Source organism: Ranitomeya variabilis, chromosome 2, assembly GCF_051348905.1.
Source record: "Ranitomeya variabilis isolate aRanVar5 chromosome 2, aRanVar5.hap1, whole genome shotgun sequence".
Taxonomy (NCBI): Eukaryota; Metazoa; Chordata; class Amphibia; order Anura; family Dendrobatidae; genus Ranitomeya; species Ranitomeya variabilis.
The window spans coordinates 363,744,184-363,767,175 of NC_135233.1; the positions used below are offsets into that span (position 1 = coordinate 363,744,184).

Here is a 22,992-nt window from a genome sequence, read left to right on the forward strand (position 1 = left end):
GCAAAAAACCCTAATCAAAAAAACCATCCTGAGATTACAAGAACCCATGTGCCAACTCATGGCACATGGGGAGAACCTCAGTCCACTAGAGCTACCAGCTAGCATAGAGACATAATAAGCAAGCTGGACAAAAAACCAAACAACTGAAAATCAGCACTTAGCTTATCCTGAAAGATCTGGGAGCAGGTAGGCAGGAACCAAACAGAGCACATCTGAATACATTGATAGCCGGCAAGGGAAATGACAGAAAGGCCAGGTAAAATAGGAAACACCCAGCCACTGATGGACAGGTGGAAACCAAAGGCCGCAACCCACCAAAGTCACCCAGTACCAGCAGTAACCACCAGAGGGAGCCCACAAACAGAATCCACAACATGCAACACTGTGTCCTCGTTATTCATCGCGACTTGCACCACGCACCACCATCACACCTTTCATTGGACGCCCCTTAGCAGGGTCACGGACCGGGTCTAGCCACCGTGACAACCCCAGGACTGAGACTGAGAGGCCCGGTCCCGAGTACCCCGTGGCCCTGCGTCTAGGGGCGCTCCAACTTGGCGTCACGAACAGGATCTACTTAAGCCTGAAGAATCAGGTCATGTGTGCCTTGGAACCGTGTCTGAATTGTGCTTGAGCCGTGATTTATTGCAAAGACTGTGTATTGCTATTGCCGCCAAAGATTCCCGCTAAAACCGCCGCCATTACAGCGCTACGAGGAGCGCAGGAGAAGAAGGGCGTGGATTTGTGGGCATGGACAAACTGAAGAGCGCGAAAGACAATGGCCACCCAGTCTAAGTATTTCTGTCCCTTGAGGACGTGTCCGTCAGCAGCCGAGATCCGCCTCCTGATTCTCAACGGAGGGTGGAGACCATGGAGACGGGGTCGTCCACGAAAGAGAACGCGGGAAGACGATCTAGAAGAAGGGACAGACATAGCGGCCTCCAAGCAGCCATGTGGGGACGACCCGACCCGGCGCCAGCCCGCATCGTTGGGAGTGAGCCAGGACCCGCCGCTACAGTGGGTATGGACCGCTGCAGAGCTGCTTGCGAGAGGAGGACCCAGCAGCCGCTCGCCGGACGAATGGGTGGTTGCGGCCGAAGCCCGACAGGAGGCGCGATGCCGAGAAGCCCACGCCCGGGTGAGTTCCCGGCTGGTCCACTCTGCGGAGGTCCGCCTGTCCCCTGCGTTCCCCTCTTCACCCGACCCGACCACGGAAGACCCACGGACCCCGTCACTGGGCCGTGAACCGCGGAAGCGGGATCTGAAACTGATGCCATGGATGGAGCACCGGTGGCGCCTGGTGGCCGTGTGGCGAAAGGAGAAGGAAAAAGAAGCCTGACCTGTGGACGTGATCGATTTGAGGACCGAAGTGAAAGATCCTCCGCCGAAGTGGGGTGTAGTGGTCACCTTTAACTCCCAGGAAGGAAGGGGAGTTATCCATGAGATCGGGGAGCCGCTGAAGGTACATGTCGCCCGGGGCGATGTGGAACCCTGCTATGGGGAGATTGACGCGGACCGCGACCTGCAGCCTGGAGATGCCGTAGTCTACACCCGGTGGCAGCGAGGGGCTGGTTGGAGGGCTCAGGACATCCAGCGGTGTGCAGCTCTTCAGGCCGCCCCTGAGGCCCAGGAGACCGGAACCCTTGTTGAGGAGCCGACTACCGCCTGCGTTATGGATCATCCGACGGTCTCGACCCAACGTGTGACCTCGAGTTCCACCCATCCTCGTCTGAGAGGGGTGGACTTGGGGCCAAGCCTTCCTAAGCTGCAGAGGGCTACCTGTCAGGTAAAGCCCCGGTGGAGGCCGCCAGAATCAGAGTAAGCTCCGATGCACTGCAACTGTAAATAGTTAACTGTTTGTTTCCCTGCTTTTTGCTGCTAATACCCGACCAGGGTTATTCTTAAAGGGATCCCTTTGTTTACCCGGGATCCCTATTGCTTTTTATTTTTGCTCGTTTTTATTTTTGCTTTTGTTCACCCATGTTACAAAGACTGCCGAATCATGGACGGTGAATGGTTCACAAACTGTATTGTAAATAGTTCGCACCTTCTTAAAGGTGCCCCTTACTGGTTTTACAAAAGAGAGAGCTTTTTGAAGAGACTGTTCCTGGGTACATTATGGAAGCTCTTGCCTTAAACGGACTTGCAGATAGAGAGTCTGCATTACCTCAAAGAGATTTGGTTCCCTCTTAAAGGGAACGTTCACTGGTTGCACTTAAAGTATAATGTTGCCTTAAAGAAAGTAGATGGTAATAATGTTTTGCATAGAAGTAATATGTAGTTAGCTAGATAGTTATAGAGAATGGTTTAATAATGTTACTAGAGAATGAGGACAGGAAAGTAAACCCGTAGGGGTTAGATAGTGAGTCCTCCTGAGAGCCATAGAGAGATGGTTAATTGATCCTGTACTAAGAAAAGAGGCAGTAGGCCTGGGCAGATAGACAGGCGGTCCTGCATATGAAGAATCAGATAGTAAAAAGAAGAGTGTTGCACTTAAAAGAGAGAAATAAAGAAAAAGTTAGTTTATATTCTAGAGTTTTATAGTAAGCCTTTATTGGGTTCAGCTTATACGCCCTTAAAGGAAAAGCTAGATTATTGTTCAGAATTTGCACTTAGTAGAATACCCGGCTGGGTAATAGAAGTTATTTATAGTATGTTATTTAAAAATATTTAACCATGTTTTGTTTGTAACGTTCAAGAGTCCTCACCTCCCATAAAGGGAAGCACTGTTATATTTACTTGTTCATTGCATTTCAAAATTTTGTACGTCTTTTGCTGACATGTATTGTTGTTTTCTTCCCAGTCCGGGAGTACTGGATTTAACCGGGGGGGAGTGCAGAGCCCCAGAGTCCTGGTCGTTGCAGTACTGACGCTCCGCCACTAAGGGGAGTGATGGTACGTCTGATGGCACTTAAGGAGTTCACCTGACCAGGTATCACAGTCACACATTACACGTCACATCCTGGCCACCAGGGGGAGCAAAGGGTTCTATGTATTAGGCCACTCCTCACAATCTGGTAAAACTGGGGGCCGGGTAGGAAGTTAGTCAGAAGCTGACTGGGTTGGATCCAGGCAACATCTTGTGGCAGAGGGTGTTGCAGGGGAAGATTCAGGGGGGACTCTGTCAGGGGTGGGATCCTGACAGTGGCCAAGCGAACAGAACAAAACGTTATGGAGCCGCGCCTGCACCCGTTGCGGTGGCATCCTAAGAAAGGAAACGAAGTGAGGTTTATTGTGGAGAAGTGAGAAACGAGATCGCAGCAAAAAGGAGATAAAGCCAGTAGGAGTCGTGCCTTACGATCGTGGCAACATCCTACTGAGGCGCGTTGCCAGTGGCCGGAACGCCGAGGAAGTATTGGGCTACAAGCATTACTTCAAACAGCGGCAGGACAGTTGATTATAGGTTGGCTGTCTCACCTAAATCACCTAAGCAGACATAGGGGGCAATTGTGGGAGAGGGGCGACACTAGGGTCCCGGAAGAACTCCAGGCCTACCCGTCATACGGGTGCGTCCTAGCCATATCATCTGGGGGACGGAGAAGAACATCAGAACAGAAACGAGAGTTGTGAGAAAGAACATCAGAAACAGACACAACAGTTGTGAGGACTATCCCGTGGTGCTCAGCAGGGAGGTACTACAACACACAGGTGCTAGAAGGTAGACACTGATTTCCACCTGCAAAGGGAACTCTGGATGTGCCTTCGGACCGGCCGGTCTCAGCCAGCCCTGTTAGCAGTACTCTGGATTGCGGATCCTGAAGCCTTCAGTAAAGAGGTAAAGAGACTGCAACCCTGTGTCCTCGTTATTCATCGCGACTTGCACCATGCACCACCATCACACCTTTCATTGGACGCCCTTTAGCAGGGTCACGGACCGGGTCTAGCCACCGTGACAACCCCAGGACTGAGACTGAGAGGCCCGGTACCGAGTACCCCGCGGCCCTGTGTCTGGGGGCGCTCCAAATGCACCCCACAGTCCTCCATACAGTATAATGTTCTGCATACAGTATCATGCACTCCCCACCGTCCTGCATACGGTATAATGCAATCCCCATAGTCATCCATACAGTACAATGCACTTCCCATAGTCCACCATACAGTATAATACACTCCACAGTTGTCCATACCGTATACTACACTCCCAAAGTCCACACAGTATAATGTGCTTCCCATAATCCTCCATACAGTATACTGCACTCCCCATAGTCCTCTATACCGTATTGTGTCCGCCACAATTTGCTCATTGATTTAACAAAAAGCAAAATGCAATATTCAACGCCTCCTCATTTCCCCGCTGCTCCGGTCTCAGCAGTGAGCGCTTTAAAGTGCCTGCACATCTCAGCACAGCGGGCAACATGTTGCGACGTCATCACGCCCACAGCACTGAGATGTCAGATGCTGAGGAAGAATGATGGAAGGGGAAACTTCATCTGGCGCTCACTCCTCCATCATTGCTTTCAACTGTATCGGCATCCAGGATGCGGATACAGCTGAACTTGCTAGGATGGGCGGAGGGTGGCCCATAGCAGCCGTGTGGCCTGCCGCCATTGGCGATACACCCCTGGTATTGGGATTACCCGCGGGACATTCATATTAGACAGCCGTCATTCTGTTAACTATATTTCCAACCAGAAGTCCTGATATTGGAGACCTAGACTGAACATATAATGCATGGTCTGCTCTGCTGGATAGTTTCTATAAGGGAGAAATGAGCATTTGGTCTGGTGCAAGTGAGTTTATTTATTTTTTTAAAAATATATAAAAATATTTCTAGAAGCGAAAACCTCATTTGAGGGCAGCTAAGCTGTGGATCAGTGGCCATCAAAACATGTTTAGGTCAGGGGGCCATCATCCAGCAATGAAGTAGATACCATGAGAAAAAGCAGCAGCGTGCACAGTGTGTTTTACAGGAAGCCAAGAGGATGCGATGTGCACCTGTGTCATGCAGAAGAACAGGAAGCCACAAAACGCAGCATAGCCGCGAGGGGGGAGAAGTATCACAGTCAACAGGTGGCCTAAATATTACAACAATCTAATAGGGCATGGTACCCTGCGCTCCCGATGACATCAGCGTGGTCAGTCAATGTCACCGACCTCTTCCTCAGACAATTGATACTGACGCTTTGTGTTATAAAAGGAACTGGAGAAACAGAATAACAATAAACCGAGGCAGAAATGTCACACCCATAACCCTTCTCACCCAAACTGCCGAAACGCCACATACTACAAGTCCCAGCACCAACTCCAAACATATTTTAATTTAAGTTTTGGAAATTTTGTCAAGAGCAATATTTTGCACAATTCTTTCTACCCAGGTACTAAAGAGGTCTGAAAGGTTTGTTTGTTTCATCTTGAGATAGGGTCATGGCTGAACTATTGAGATAATGCAACTTCAACTAAAAATGCTGCCATATATGTCAGGAGAAAAGACCCCGCACTATAGACCCCCTAACTCCTAGTACAGTTCATGCTTCACTATATAACAGTATTATAGTATCCCCAATAAAATTGTTATTCACTGTCAAATCCAATTGGAGCAATAATTAATATATAATTTTAATGCACAGTATATATTAAAAAAGCAACAAAAGAACACAAAAAAGATCACTATATATTGCTGGGTGATTATAGCCGAGGCCCAGCAGTTATGATTGTACCTATTCATAACAGATCATTTCTTTGAATAGTGATCGTTCAGTTCTTTGACAGATTATCATAAAGAAGTTCCTGTGAATTGTACATTCAATTGGCTCCCTTTGAAGAAATCCGGTTATGTTTTTGTGTGTTCTTTTTATTGCTTTTTAATATATACATGAAAAGCTATATTTTAATTATCCCTCCTTGTACAGTTTATATACCCCCTGATAAAGCTTAAACTCCTTGTACAGTTTATATACCTCCTGATAAAGCTTAAACTCCTTGTACAGTTTATATACCTCCTGATAAAGCTTAAACTGCTTGTACAGTTTATATACCCCCTGATAAAGCCTAAACTCCTTGTACAGTTCATATACCCCCTGATAAAACTTAAACTGCTTGTACAGTTTATTTACCCCCTGGTAAAGCTTAAACTCCTTGTACAGTTTATATACCTCCTGATAAAGCTTAAACTCCTTGCACAGTTTACATACCCCCTGAAAAAGCTTAAACTCCTTGATCAGTTTATATACCCCTGATAAAGCTTAATCTCCTTGTACAGTTTATATACCCCTTGATAAAGCTTAAACTCCTTGTACAGTTCATATACCCCCTGATAAAGCTTAAACTCCTTGTACAGTTTATATACCCCCTGATAAAGCTTAAACTCCTTGTACGGTTTATATACCCCCTGATAAAGCTTAAACTCCTTGTACAGTTTATATACCCCCTGATAAAGCTTAAACTCCTTGTACAGTTCATATACCCCCTGATAAAGTTTAAACTGCTTGTACAGTTCATATACCCCCTGGTAAAGCTTAAACTCCTTGTACAGTTTATATACCCCCTGGTAAAGCTTAATCTCCTTGTACAGTTCATATACCCCCTGATAAAGCTTAAATTCCTTGTACAGTTCATATACCCCTGATAAAGCTTAAACTGCTTGTACAGTTCATATACCCCCTGGTAAAGCTTAAACTCCTTGTACAGTTTATATACCCCCTGGTAAAGCTTAATCTCCTTGTACAGTTCATATACCCCCTGATAAAGCTTAAATTCCTTGTACAGTTCATATACCCCTGATAAAGCTTAAACTGCTTGTACAGTTCATATACCCCCTGGTAAAGCTTAAACTCCTTGTACAGTTTATATACCCCCTAGTAAAGCTTAAACTCCTTGTAAAGCTCATAACACCCCTGACAAATACTAAATTCATTGTAATGTTCATAGACCCTCTGGCAATGCTTAAATTCCTTGTAAAGTTTATAGAACCCCTGGTAAAGCTTAAACTCCTTGAACAGTTTATATACCCCCTGATAAAGCTTAAACTCCTTGTACAGTTCATATACCCCCTGATTAAGCTTAAACTGCTTGTACAGTTTATTTACCCCCTGGTAAAGCTTAAATTCCTTGTACAGTTTATATACCTCCTGATAAAGCTTAAACTCCTTGCACAGTTTATATACCCCCTGAAAAAGCTTAAACTCCTTGATCAGTTTATATACCCCTGATAAAGCTTAACCTCCTTGTATGGTTTATATACCCACCAATAAAGCTTAAACTCCTTGTACAGTTTATATACCCCCTGATAAAGCTTAAACTCCTTGTACAGTTTATATACCCCCTGGTAAAGCTTAAACTCCTTGTACAGTTTATATACCTCCTGATAAAGCTTAAACTCCTTGCACAGTTTACATACCCCCTGAAAAAGCTTAAACTCCTTGATCAGTTTATATACCCCTGATAAAGCTTAATCTCCTTGTACAGTTTGTATACTCCTTGATAAAGCTTAAACTCCTTGTACAGTTCATATACCCCCTGATAAAGCTTAAACTCCTTGTACAGTTTATATACCCCCTGATAAAGCTTAAACTCCTTGTACGGTTTATATACCCCCTGATGGAGCTTAAACTCCTTGCACAGTTTATATACCCCCTGAAAAAGCTTAAACTCCTTGATCAGTTTATATACCCCTGATAAAGCTTAAACTCCTTGTACGGTTTATATACCCACCAATAAAGCTTAAACTCCTTGTACAGTTTATATACCCCCTGATAAAGCTTAAACTCCTTGTACAGTTTATATACCCCCTGATAAAGCTTAAACTCCTTGTACAGTTTATATACCCCCTGATTTATATACCCCCTGATAAAGCGTAAACTCCTTGTACAGTTCATATATCCCCTGATAAAGCGTAAACTCCTTGTACAGTTCATATACCCCCTGATAAAGCTTAAACTGCTTGTACAGTTCATATACCCCCTGGTAAAGCTTAAACTCCTTGTACAGTTTATATACCCCCTGGTAAAGCTTAAATTCCTTGTACAGTTCATATACCCCTGATAAAGCTTAAACTGCTTGTACAGTTCATATACCCCCTGGTAAAGCTTAAACTCCTTGTAAAGCTCATAATACCCCTGACAAATACTAAATTCATTGTAATGTTCATAGACCCTCTGGCAATGCTTAAATTCCTTGTAAAGTTTATAGAACCCCTGGTAAAGCTTAAAGCTCCCTGTAAAGTTCATAGAATCCTCCCTGGCAAAGCCTAAATTCCTTATAAAGTTCATAGACCCCCTGGAAAAGTTCAAACTCCTTGTACAGTTTGTATACCCCCTGGTAAAGCTTAAACTCCTTGTACAGTTCATATGCCCAATAGTAAAACTAAAAACGCTTTGTAAAGTTTATATACCCCATGGAAAAGCTTAAACTCCTTGTCAAGTTGTTTTTTTAGACCTCCCAGTAAACTTCAGACTCATTGTGAGGTTTTTATACCCAATCTCATGGTAAAGTTTAGATTCATTGTAAAGTTTATACATCTCCCTGTTAAAGCCAGAGCCTTGTAGAGTTCATATATCCTCCTGCTTGGTCTGGACCCCTTGTAAAGTTCATACACCCTATGGTAAAGCTTAGACAACGTTTTGATAACATTTAAAAATTCCCTCGTAAGATTTCTATACTTTGTAAAGTTCATACACCCTCCTTGAAAACATCATGCATCCCCGTGTAAAGCATAAACTCTTTCTACGCCCCCTTTAAGATTCTGACCTTTTGCAATTTAAATGTTTGGGTTTTTTTACACTTTTATGTTTAATCACGAATATGCCACAAGGTTGGGCATTGTGGTCACATTGTGCCTCCGATGACATTTATCTGCAAAAGACAAAGTTGCAGACAATGTATGATAGTCTAAAGAATTATGATTAAGTCGGACTTCTTGTGGCTTATGCACAATTTTTTTTGTTTTACTACTGTTGAGGTTTGAGGGTCATGCTAATGCATACATTTTACTATAGACAACCAATTGTGCCCGTAGACCCCTTGCCTTACGGTATGACCACTGGAGGTCCAACCACTGGGACCTTCATCGATCCCCAGAACAGGAGTACTCAACACCATTCCCATTGGAAAAGTGACAGCCCATCCATGGACACTTGACATTACAGTCTATGAGAGATGCCTAGACATGAGTAAAAGAAAAATTCTCCCTATTTTGCAAGAAATAGGGGTCCTACAGAGAAGAGAATAAGTACGGTGTATTTCCCAGTGCATGCGGAATACATACATACGACATAAGAAATTATATTGTAGTCCGATGCTCCGCAACCTGGGGCTCCTGCAAAAACTACAACTCTCGGCATGCTCAGAATTGTAGTGACAATCCACAGGAGAGATCCCTGAACATATAGTTATTATTACCTACCTTATAAACTTCCCCATAGCTCCCACTACCCAGCCGGTGTATCAGCTCATACACATCCTGGGGGTCTCGATTGGAAATATCCAGTCGACCCTGCACATCCATTCTGCACACTTCGCAATGTGCAAGTGTCACCAGCAGCAGTCAGTGGCTGCATAAACACAGCGCAAAATGATTGGTTGACACAAGTTTCCTGAAAGTTCAGTCTTGTGTTACCATCTACTCCCTAGACACACGTTGCTAAATAATAGTGGTTTCACACAGTGCAGAATACCCACACAGAGAGGAGGGATAGCAGAGCGAGCATCAGCTGAAGAGGAAGGCGTAGCGTCCTGCACAAAATGTACAGGGCTATTCGTGTATTTTCAAACGACGATGGAACAGATATAGATGTAACAGAGTTGTGTTTGTCATTTGGAAATGATAATCTAATGTGATAAATCGGTGTTTTTAATAGACAGCAGATGCAATAAATTATGCAAAAGTGTCACTTTAAATATAGGCACTATAGGGGTCCATGCTCTTGTGTAGCCACATGGAAACACGTGGAATAGGGTTTTATATCAAAACAGAATGTAGTTTATTGTGGATCATAAACTTTACAGCTCCAAAAAGAAAACAGCCTATGGATAACATAAGCATTCCTTTACATCTGGCAGAAAGAAATAACATAAATCCTCGGTATTCCCAGCAGCAGCTAACACTTGTATTAAATGTGTTCACCAAACAAACACTTCTCTGTTTGGCTCCAGCACACCTTTTTTATGCAGAGCAGCCTAACTAGCAGCTTTGCCTTTCTCCAGTCTCAACACAGTCCTCATTGTTGAGCTAACCCAGCTGCTGTTAATAGGCCTGTAAAGCCCGGACTGGAACATAAAATCAACTTTTACCAGCCAGGTTCTTTTGGTAACTCCAAAAAGCCAGACCCAAAATCCAGTCACATTAAACCCTCTCTGTAACCTAGTGTTACTGGTACAGTTTATATTACTGACACATATCTACCATCCAGGACATACCTCCTGAATTCCTACAGCACCTACAAGGAGCCAGGAGAAGAAAGGAAAGCAAACCATCACTATGGAGAGAAAACTGCCATTATTAAGCAATGGAAAAAATGCTGCAAAGCAAGAATGCTTTCAACTATAGGAGTGTTAATATTTTGTTTTTATTAATTTACAAAATGCAAAGTGAATGAACAAAGGAGAAATCTAAATCAAATCAATATTTGGTGTGACCACCCTTTACCTTCAAAATAGCACCATTTCTTCTAGGTACACTGGCACAAAGTCAGAGATTTTGTAGGATTATAGTCAGGTGTATGAGTAACCAATTAGTTAGACCAAATTAAAATCATCATTTTCACATGTAGGTTGAAATAGTCATTATCAGAATCATCTGTGTAGGAGTCTTAAAACTCAGTGAGGAACAGTCAAACTTTGCCTCAAACTTGAGGTTGTAGAAGACTGTTTCATGTCAGAGGTCAAACACCATGGCAAGAGTGATCACAGCCACATGACAAGGGGTAGTTAAACTGCATCAGCAAGGTCTCTTCCATGCAAAGATTCAAAGCAGACTGGGGTTTCAAGATGTGCTGCCCAAGCTCTTTTGAAGAAATACGCAACATTGAGGACCGCAGGCACACTGGTCTGACAAGGAATGTTGGTGCAGAAGATTAAAAACACATCATGCTTACTTGCCTTCGAAATCAGTTGTCCAGCAGTGCCATCAACTCAGACCCGGAAGCAACCAGTAGGATCCAGGTAAACCTATCTATGGTTCGGTGAAGTCTGGCCAGAAGTGGTCTTCATGGAAGAATTGTGGTCAAGAGACTCAACTATGCACAAAAATATATGGACTGGGGTGCAGAAAATGGCAGGCAGCAGTTTATTCATGGAAGGGTTGGAGAGTGGTACAATAATGAGTGTCTGAAGGAACAGTGAAGCATGGTGGAGGGTCCTTGCAAGTCTGGGGTTGCATTTCAGCAAATATAGTTTCCTAAGAAAGACAGGCAGATATTTATCCAGCAAATTTACATGTACCTCTTTCCTGTCTTTTAAAGTTGGAGGGTGTGTCACAGGACTCATGGAAATCAATGAGCGGTTTTCTTGCTCGGAATGATCTCTTTCGTGAGTGTTGTTGAAGGTCCACCTAGATGTTATATGGTGGTCAGTGCGGTGTTGGAACACCTGGCCCTTTTTCCATGATGTTTCAGGCCCTTTGGCTCCTTCAAATTATATCTGCCTTCTCCCCATCCAACTTTGCCACATGGTGCCAAAGATATTTTTGAGATTTTCAGAGTTTAGCTAAATTTTGGTAAAAACCAACACAACGTTTAACAAATGGTTTTTGTGATGCACCATTCGATGATCTGGAGAACAGAAGTAAGGAGCAATGCAAATTTGCATCAAAGGAGCATCTTTGGCTTTCACTGGCTATAGGCAGGCAAAATAAAGGCAGGGCTTATAAATGTCTAACACTGTAGAATTACAAAAATTGGTATGTTTGTATCCAAGGGGCTTTTTTTCAGCAGATTCACTGCCACCACTAATGTTTTGCATACTGACGCCTTCTGTTTCAGGTCATACCTCTTCCATGTCCCAGTTTTTCTTGATCTCAAGGAGTCTTGTTGACATTCTGGGAGAGTTGGCAACTAAAGATTTTTAGTGTATTTTCATTTAAAAGGGATTTTCTCTCTTTTGGAAAACCAAATTTTCCTTGCTATTTAAAAAAAAAACAGACTGGGTTTTTCTCCCCCTCCCTGGGTCCAGCACAGTGTTTCCGCCACTGCTCCCAGGGTCTATTATCTACAGCGTTGATGTCATGTCGACAACACTGCAGACAATCAGTGTGCTTAGGGGCTCTGCCATGTCGACAGCATGATGAGTTGCTGGGCTCACCGATTGGCTGTTGAACTGTCAATGTGAAATCAGCACTGCAGACAATAAGATATCCCGCAATCAGCAGCGAAGACTCAGCACTGGACCAGGCAAGGGTGAGGAGAGAACTTTTCCTATTTTTTTTTTAATTTAAACTGATCACCTCCTCCAATTGTCACTGCGCCACAGATTCTGAAACCGTTTTTCTTTAAATTCTGTGCCCCTCTGTTACAAAGTTATGCCTCTTGGTACAAATGGTGCAAATGTTCCCTTCAAGTAATGAGCGTATACCACAGAATTTCTCTGTGGGCGTTTTCTTTTTCTCCTCTGTTGCTGGCCAATCAAAACACGGCCTCACCCACAGTAGTCCATGAGCCAAGAACCAAATTTGACGATATCGGTACCAAGCGGAGTGACTAATTCTCTTTGGTATTTTTAGGTAGATGCATGTCTGTAGTTTATTTTTTGATATGATAGCCCTTACATATACGTAGCTTATTAACCCCTTCAGCCCTAGGCCTATTTGTACCCAAGTGCCTAAGCCAATCTGACCTGTGCCACTTCATGGGCTAATAACTTTGGAACGCTTTCACCTATCCAAGCCATTCTGAGATTGTTTTCTCGTGACATATTGTACTTCACGTCAGTGCTAAATGGGAGTCAATATATTTTACCTTTCTATATAAAAAAATGCTAAATATTCGGAAATTTTGGAAAAATCGGCAATTTTTTAACTTTGAAATTCTCTGCTTTTTACAAAAATACTGATACCCCCCATAATAGTTATTAATTTACACTCCCCACATGTTTACTTCATATTGGCATCATTTTGAAAATGAAACCTTATTGTTTTACGACGTAATAGGGCTTATAGTTTTATGCGCAATTTTTCACATTTACAGCAAAACCCACTTTTCAAAGGACCAAGTCACTTCTGAAGTCACTTTAAGGGGCTTACATAACAGAAACCACCCATAAATTACCCCATTTTGCAAACTACACCCCTCAAGCTGTTCAAAACTCATTTTTAAAAACTGTTAACCCTTTAGGTGTTCCACAGGAATTTTAGCATGAGCCAAGAACCAAATATGACGATATCGGTACCACCCGGAGTGACTAGATGTAGTATTTGTAACAAAATTTAATCCAAGTTATGTAAATACACACTGAACATGTCATGTGCATATATATATATATATATATATATATATATATATATATATATATATATATATATATATATATATATATATATATATATATATATGTTACTCCATAATATCTTCAACATCGGACTCTGAATCTGACTGTTGTTCTACTGGCTCGTCTTCAGTACCCTTGTTCTGGCATGTCTGTAATCTGCACATGTCTGTGCACTTCAGGCCATTGCTGAGGCAAGTACACTGAGGAAGTTCACATGACCGCACACACTTGCAGGACAGTAGCTGTATAATAGCTTCTGGTGCTGGTGCCCCTTGCATCCACTTGACAACAAGCTTTCCGTCGTTATCTATCATCCAACCGCAGTCTGTTGGGTTTGCAACCCATGGCTGGCTCTGCAGACTTCTCCTCCAGATCGCAGCCTGGTAGTTTGCACGCAGTGCATGCATGAAAAGGCAGTCCTGGCAAGGAGGGAGTTGACTTGACTCTACCACTCCACGTCTGGCACAGAACAGCTGATAACGGAGCCTGTTTACCTCAGTTGTTTGGGTAGTTGGCAGGTACATGTGGCAGGTGATTTCCTGTAACTTCTCAAAAAGTTCGGTAGACACTTCCCATGAACGACCAACTTCCTGAAAGGCATCCTGGTATGTCTTGTTCATCTTCAACTGCTTGAGTGTCGTCATCTTCCCACGGCCAGCGAATGCACTGACGGTGTCACAGCCTGTAAATGCATGCATACCAATCAATGAATCACATACGCTGCCTCCCAATGTTCGGCTCAGAGTGGTGATATCCAGGAATCTTGTCCGGTTCTGTGTACCGCATTTCTGGAACAGGTGGGATGGGATTTTGTGGCACATGCCCAGACACAGGACCATGACATCAGTATCCTCCGAAGTGATGATGACCGACTTGTAACCAGATTCTGCTGCATGAAGAGCATGGAGAAGGAGGCGTTTGTCTGCTTCTTCTTGATTTGACTTAAGGTCAGCAGCCTCTTCCCACTGTTCTTTGGTGATCTTAAAGCAGAGCTGCTCACATGTGACATACAGCTCCTTCTCCTCAAGCTTCTCCCTGTGGTGTTTCGCCTTCCATTCTTCTACCAGAAACTTTATGAGACTTGCCTTGTTGGAGGAACTACTTAGAAGCTTTTTCCACTGCTGGATGTTGTGCCCATGTTGAATGTTCTTGAAATGGATCCCTGTGCCTTCATATCTGTTGACTCTTTCTGTATCTTTGATGGATGTCTCCTTGTAGACGTCAAAGACAATATCAATGCGCTTGCTCTTAGCACCCTCATGGATAGCGCGACTCATTGCTGTGCCTGCTAGCTGGCCAAATGTTGCATTGTTTCCCTTCAGTTTCTGAACCAGGCTCATCCCATCAATGATGGTTGCAGAGGGCTCGGGGATCACTTCTGCAGGACGAGCATTCCTCTCCAACTCCCTTGCGAGGGCAGCCTTGTTGGTCTTGCGGATAGACCCATCACCATTGGCAAGTGCCCATGGCAATGGACCCAGGGGATGAGTCAAGACATCACTCATTTGTAGCTTTCTGTTCTCAGCTACAAGTATCATCTGGCCAAATAGGTTTCTGTCAGCCTTCAAAATTACCTCCTTGCCAAGACCTTGTCTGCGTGTCTTCATTTGGATGTTAGAGAACGTTTTAAGTTTGTTCTTCGTCATCTTGTCATGAAACAATGTAGTTGGCTTATCGGTACCCAAACGCTCATCCTTGAATGTTTGATATGCATCCTCTCCTATACTGTATGCCCCTTGAAGGTCTTTGGCTACATCTGGTGGTGCTACAGTCGCTGTTGACAAACTGATAAGTTCACCATTATGCTCTTTGTTGAAGGGGTTCACCCAACCTGTCTCCAGCAGTTGAACGAAAGATTGGACATCGGCTTCATCTCTTCTAATCCTAGACACCTGTAGGTCTGAATGGCTGAAGTCAGTATATTGTTGGCCTACCAGGGCCCTCAGCTGCCTCAAGTACATACTGCGGTACTCTGATGTCAGGTAGAACCTGGAAACAGCTCCAACTTTGAGGCTGAAGCCTTTTGTGCCCCCTGGTGTCTGGGTGTCTTTGTTGATTGTCTCTTCAATGGTCTGGTCCACAGGAATTCGTCCAAAAGGATTCTTGCTACCGATCTGGACCGAAAAGCCACCTTGCATGAAGTATTCATGGACCTCTGGGTGTTCTATGGGCAGCCGAGACATTGTGGCATAGTAATAGGTTAGGTATCGGGCATAGTTGACCTTGTCATAGGCAAAACACCATGGTATCATCTGTCGGATTGCTCCTAGGTGAAGCATCCAGTTGCCTTCTCTTGAAGCTCGAACCAGGGCCAGCATGGTCTCGACCATGTCCAAGTATGACATCCAGAATGCTGAGAGTTGTTCATTTCTGAGGGTCTCAAGATAAACTTGAAAGAGCTTCAGGGTAAGTGTGCAAGATTCATTATCCAAGAGCTTTTCGAAGGATCCCTGCGACACACTGATGCGAAAGTTTGTGATGTTCTTCAGTGTTTCATCCAGATGGTGAAGGTCCCTTGCATGGTTTTCTTCTAGCCATGGAAGGAAGTTTTTCCAAGCAAGCCTCATAAGTGCTTCATAGACCAGCTTGTGTAGTCTCACTGCTCTGCCTGGGAGGTGTCAGCCTCTACAGAGGGAGATAGGAGCTCTGCAGAGAAGACCGGAGAGTCCTGTTCAGCACAGAACGTGTATGTGTCAGTGTGTGTGCGTGTGTTGGGGCACCTCAGGGTGTCTTCAAATGTGACATAGCCCCCTAGATTTCTTCCAGTAAAATTTGCACTCCAAAAGTCATTTGGCGCTCCTTCCCTTCCGAGGCCTGCCGTTCCCCAATACTGCAGTGTACGACAACATATCGGGTGTTGTTGTGTTCGGGAGAGATTGGTGAACAAATAGTGGGGTGCATTTTTTGCTGGTACACCTCTTAAAAATAAAAAAATGAGCCTAAAATGACACCTTCATGTAAAAAATGCACTTTTTCCATTTTCTCAACCAAGTGTTTCCAACTACTGTGAAACACTGGTTGGGTCAAAGTGGTCACTATACCCCCTAAAAGATTCCTTGGGGGTGTAGTTTCCAAAATAGGGTCACTTTTTGGGGTTTCCACTGTGGGGGTACCTCAGGCAGCCTTCAAATGTGACATGGCCCCCTAGATTTCTTCCAGTGAATCCGCCACCCAAAAACCACATAGCGCTCCTTCCGTGTTGAGCTGTGCTGTGTGCCCATACTTTAGTTTACGAGTACATGTGGGGTGTTTCTATAAACTGCAGAATTAGGGTAACCAAGTTTGGGTTTGCCGTTAACCCTTGCTAGGTTGCAGGTAAAATTGGATTACAATGTAATATCTGGAAAAAAAATGAAATTTTGAAATTTCGCCTTCATTCTGCTAAAATTCCTGTGGAACACCTAAAGGGTTAACAGTTTTTAAAAATGAGTTTTGAACAGCTTGAGGGGTGTAGTTTGCAAAATGGGGTAATTTATGGGTGGTTTCTGTTATGTAAGCCCCTTAAAGTGACTTCAGAAGTGACTTGGTCCTTTGAAAAGTGGGTTTTGCTGTAAATGTGAAAAATTGCGCATAAAACTATAAGCCCTATTACGTCGTAAAACAATAAGGTTTCATTTTCAAAATGATGCCAATATGAAGTAAACATGTGGGGAGTGTAAATTAATAACTATTATGGGGGGTATCAGTATTTTTGTAAAAAGCAGAGAATTTCAAAGTTAAAAAATTGCCGATTTTTCCAAAATTTCCGAATATTTAGCATTTTTTTATATAGAAAGGTAAAATATATTGACTCCCATTTAGCACTGACGTGAAGTACAATATGTCACGAGAAAACAATCTCAGAATGGCTTGGATAGGTGAAAGCGTTCCAAAGTTATTAGCCCATGAAGTGGCACAGGTCAGATTGGCTTAGGCACTTGGGTACAAATAGGCCTAGGGCTGAAGGGGTTAATAAGCTACGTATATGTAAGGGCTATCATATCAAAAAATAAACTACAGACATGCATCTACCTAAAAATACCAAAGAAAATTAGTCACTCCGGGTGGTACCGATATCTGGCCCGGCTCATGGACTACAGAGGAGTTTTATGAGATACACCCAGTTAGTTGATGGAGTAATTAGCATCTTTATTTCCAGGGGTCATAACTTTGTAACAGAGGGACACAGAAGAAAAAGAAAAACTGTTGTAGAATCTGTGGAGCAGCGACAATTAGAGTAGGTACTCGGTTTATATTGAAAATTCCATCAAAAGTCCCCCTTTAAGTCATGTGACCCATCATAACTAATATTTTTTAGGCACTAGACACCTGTCACCCTGTCTAGTTGTTAGGTAAAGAAGGTATTAAAGTTATATAAAGATTGATTAAACTGGTTGTCCAGTATTAGAGAGACATGGCTATTTTCTTTCAGAAAAAGCGCCACCACTCGCCATTGGTTGTGCACAGCATTGCAGCTCAGCTCCATTAACTTCAATGGGATTGAGCTGCAATACTAGGCACAACCCATGATCAGAGGTGGTGCTGTTTCTGAAAGAAAACAACCATGTCTCTCTAATACTGGACAACAGTAAGCAGACATGTTTTTCCAATCACAGACAATCCTCTTAATGGTGCAGCTACTATCTCTCTTTGTATGTCCAGAAAATACAGCTCTGTTGATAGTGTAATTTAATTTGATGCAATAACACCCAGCAGATTTATTCCTATTTATACCATGTATTGTTTCAGCACCGGTTCCTCTTCCAGTTCTGCTCAAAAATGGAAAAAAATTACAATTTCATTTTCAATTCACAAATATCTACAGAAACCTCAAAGGTTATCACTAAATTTTAGAGCATTATTAACCATATTTTAATGAACAACTAGGGTCTGGTGTATTTAAAGAGACACTAACGTTAAAGAGAACCTTTCTCTTGCAATAAATAAGCAATTTTTTACCTGGTGCAAATGCCGCTGTTCTCCTGAATCTGGTGGCCTACTCTTCCCTGTATATAAATCTTGTCTTTTAACAAGTGGGTGTGGTCATCAACTCTTCTCTGTTGGTGTCTTCTTCAGGACCACAACCAGTTGGTTAAAATAATAGACTTATATACAGGAGGAGAGGAGCAGGAACAAAGGAAAAACAAAAACTTAGAGAATGCAGGAGCTGCTCTGAAGTGCACAGCCGGCAATGGGGCGCAGTTGGCAATGGGGCGCAGTTGGCAATGGGGCGCAGCCAGCAGTGGGGCACAGTCAGATCGCCTAATGCGGTTGTCCGAAGTGTCTCCCCCGGCTGCATTCTGCTGCCCCTTGGACTGGGAATGGTCCGCTCTCTGAGCTGGCTGCCAAGCTGACAGCCGGGCCCGGCTCACAGAAGCTGCAGCGCGCCGGCTCCCAGAGTCCAGTGAACAATTGTACTCGCTTCCTTTAGATGCAAGTACAATTGAGGCTCTGAGGTCAGAGCAACGTCGGCAGCGTGATCATCAGGTCATATATTACACTGCTGACGTCACTCGCCGGCTCCCAGAAGTGCGAAAAGCATCGCTGGTAAGTGATCCATACTGGAGGTGAAGACACTAAAGATTAAATGTAACAGATGGGGCAAGGTGGGAGATTTTCTGTATGTGGGGACATATACTCTGTGTGAGGGTTGTTTACTGCATGGGGGAGATTTAGTGTAACAGGGCCGTGGGAGAGTTACTGTGTGTGTGTGGGGAATTTACTGTGAATGGAGGGGAGTTTTAGTGTAACTGGGCTGGGGGAGATTTACTGTGTGTGGGGGAGATTTAGTCTAACGGGGGAAGATTTGAGGACACAAGTTTGAGAAGCAAGGAGACGGTAGGTGCAGACACAGTATGGTGAGTGGGGGGATGGGTGTAGACACAGTATGAGGAGCGAGGGTGAAGTGATGGGTTTAGACACAGTATGGGGAGTCGGTGGGGATGTGTGAAGAGGCAGTATGGTAAGTGAGAGGGTAAATGTGGAACGCCCGCCAGGGCCTAGGGGATACTCGGTACTGGGTCCGGTCATTATTAAAGGGGAGGTCACGGTGGCTGCGACCCGGTCCGTGACCCTGGGTGCCCAAGTAAAAGGCATAGGCTTTAAAGGGGTTGTGGAAATAATAAAGTTTGTGACGCCACCTGTGGTCCTCGGTCAGGGGTGACCGATGCTGCTTAAAGGGGTACTCTGGGGCGATGGTGCTGCAGCAAAGATGGTAACGCTTCCCACAGGTGAAGTGGGATCCCCAGGGCTCCCGGTGTGATTGGCCAGAGTGGTGTAGTGCCAGAACAGAGGACACAAGAATACAGTCTCTTTATCTAGTTTACTGATTGTAGTAAGCCACAGTCCAGGGTACCAGCTACAGGTGGTGATGTGCTGCGGCTGGCCTGGAGGCAATGATGGATCCCTCTCCCAGGTGAAGTTTGTAAGCCTTCCTGCTCACGCTCTTATGTGAGGTCCTTGCTGCCTGCGGCTCCCTTACAAAGTCCTCTCTCTCCTATCCTGGGACAGTAACCCGTATGGTGGGCAATGCAAGCCTTTTTACAGGGTCTCTATCACGACCCGGGCTCTCTGTGTACTGCTGCACCTTCAGGTGTGGGTGCAGACGGATGACTTGCAATCCTCTGTTCTTTCGGTTCTGCCATGCGACTTGAAGTACGATACAGTCTCAGGCTACCGGTTCCTGCGCTTCAGCTCAGAGGGTGCCCAATCACAGTTCCCCTCTGAGCTCCTTGCTTCTCCTTTGCTTCTCCCCTCAAGTGCTCACTATCACTGCAACCCTTCAGGTTCTCTTCTGCTTCTGCCACACACGTGGCTGCACGGCCCCACTCTCTGCTCTCTGTCTCTCCCTCCAACAGACTAACTAACTCCACCTCCAGATCAGAATATATATCTCTGGGGAAGCTCCCCTGAGTCCGGTTACCTGGGGTATTACAAATGTACTAATAGGGATGGGGAAACGAGTGAGGAGACTATTGAAGGGAATAGTACAAGGAAACAGTATGGGGGTGAGAAAAGTGTGCTTGAGCACAGAATAAAGAATAAGTAGTGTGGAGGGGTAGCATGGGGAGGGGGGTGTGAGGGCACAGCCAGGAAGGGATGGTAGGCCAAGGAGGGTGAGTGTGGTGAGGCAGCACAGTATAGAAGCTGGGCCCTATAGGGGGGACACATTGTGAAGAGGGGGCCCAGTGTGGAAAGGAGGGGGCAGTGTGGAGAACATGTACCATAGGAGGGACTGTCTTGAGGTAATATTTTGTGCAAGGAAGATAGTGAGGGACAATTATTTATTCAGGGTGTAGGGCAGATATTTTTATTCAGGAGCATTATAATGACTCTGCAGAACTCCATCTTCTCCGGTCTCCTGCAGCACATCCCCACATGATGCCCTTAAAGATAGCAGAGACGGCTGTGGATGAGAAAACTCATCATGGAGTCTGGACAAGATGAAGAAGAAAAGAAAGAACGACTCCAGAGACGACGTCATCTATCAGGTACCTGGATGTAAATGTTTTTTTCTGATACTGACTAATTGTCATATTGTTATTTATGTTAGGAGCATTAAAGGGAGTGTCCAAGTTTGTGATGAGTCAGCAGTCATTCTATGTAACTAAAATTGAGCAAATATAAGAAAGAATTGCGGCACTCACCATCCATCTTCAGCTAAAAATATCCTTTATTCAGCACTTTAAATCTTCACAAACATGCTGCGGCATCGGCAGGAATACACGAGGGAGCGGGGGAGTGACAAGGGAGGACAACGGCCGTTTCGTGCTCAGGCTCTTCTACGGGTCCATGTATGTTACAATGGTGATGTCATTTCCTTTTATAGAAACAGACTCACTACATAGATAAAACAACTTTTGTGTCATATTAAAAACAAACCTTAATTACAGACTGCTTTCCACATCAGAGTTAGATAAAGATCACCATATCTAGTTTATCATTTAGTCTTAGGGGACCTTGTGCATTCGTTTTTAGAATCCATTTGGCTTCACGCTGCAATAGTAACTTGCCATGATTACCCCCTTGTTCAGGGAAATTAACCATCTCAAGTCCAGCAAACCGTAAGAGATTGGGATTACCGCAGTGTGCCTCCTGCATATGCTTCACAAAGCGCACTCGCCCTTTCCCAGTGGATATTGAATTAAAGTGTTCTCGGAACCGGACCATTAACGGTCTTATGGTTTTTCTGATATAAAACCGGTTGCATGGACAGAAAATAACATATACAATTAACTTACTTTTGCACGTTATAAAATCTCTTACTAAGTGCTCTATTGATCCCAATTTAAGGGAGTTGTCAGTACTGTGCAAGTGGCAGAAATTACAACTGCCACATTTAAAGTTACCTTGTGGTGATGTTTTTTTGATCCAATTATTCTCTAGCCGGGGAAGTCGATTTTTAACTACTAGGTCACCTATATTTTTTGAACGTTTGTAAGCAAATAAAGGAGCGGATGCGGTTAAATTACCAAAATCCGCATCTCTTTGCAGAACGTGCCAATTTCTTCGTATGGCTGCGTGGATTTCCCTATCCATTGGGCTGTGTTTAAATGTAAAATTAAAGCGCTGATTATTGTCCGGATTATCTACTCTATTTTCTGCAAGATTTTTTATTTTATTTTTGTTTTTATTTTTACCTTTTTTGCCTTTTTCTAGGAGTTTCATCTGGGATAAATTCATCGCACGACGTTCATTGTATATGTTATTTTCTGTCCATGCAACCGGTTTTATATCAGAAAAAAACATAATTTTTGATTCCTGAATTTTGCATGCAGAGCACCACCTGATTCTCATTAGAGGCCAATAGCGTCCACTCCATGCAAGATCACAAGCTAGATTGTTTTGTTATACAGCTTTTCAGTGCCGGTTACAATTCTTCTTCATTGCTGTGGACTTTTTTTGTTAAACATTGGTGTAGCCTGAGCACGAAATAATAGCTGTAACAACAATTGTCCATCCCATGGATATTAACATGGAAGGAATAGTGGATCCGGATAAGGACGCTGAAGCCTCAAGCGGCTTACTGGCAGGCAGAGAGGGAGCGGCGGAATTTTTTGCAGACTGCAATCTAAAGGACGAGTTGGAACTAATCGGCACTAGAGCATTAGAATCCAAGATTTACATCATTGCTGAAAGAGAAATTCGGCTTTTTTGGACTATAAAATCGTTAAAATCCTATACTGAGTGCAATCGTGTCCAAAATGGCGGGCGCATGCGCACTGCATGTGTGCACAGAGACAAAAAAACAGACACTTATCTTAGCTGAATTGGCAGCAGAGCATAAGGAATCAGAGAGAGCAGCAATCCCTCCAAGAACAATGGACAACTGGCACTAACTAATGAATCCAGCATTCCTAAATACCCCAGTCATGCCTGCAATCAGCCGGGACACCTGACCAGGATTGCCAGCCAGGAACAGCTGCAATACCACCAACAACCACCGGAGGGAACCCAAGAACAGAATTCACAACATCAGACCCAGGGGTGTACCACCCCTATAGGGCCCGTGAGCTATAGGCGTCCGATGCTGAGTGACACCACCCACCCGCAACTCCACCTGCCTATTGTTGAAATTTTGATGGTATCACATACCGT

General features: G+C 44.1%; 1 protein-coding gene across 2 annotated transcripts in view; it reads right to left on the bottom strand.

Annotated features, from left to right (window-relative positions):
- The window catches only part of MAP4K1 (mitogen-activated protein kinase kinase kinase kinase 1), a 133,511-nt gene extending 123,959 nt beyond the window's left edge, over nucleotides 1-9,552 (bottom strand). Inside the window, exon 1 of one of the 2 annotated variants that reach the window (XM_077285754.1) lies at nucleotides 9,341-9,552. In XM_077285754.1, coding sequence (XP_077141869.1) covers nucleotides 9,341-9,442 — 102 coding nt within the window. In that variant the 5' untranslated portion in view covers nucleotides 9,443-9,552. The remainder of the gene's footprint in view (nucleotides 1-9,340) is intronic. The other variant, XM_077285756.1, reaches the window with a different exon arrangement.
- Nucleotides 9,553-22,992: the final 13,440 nt, after the last annotated feature.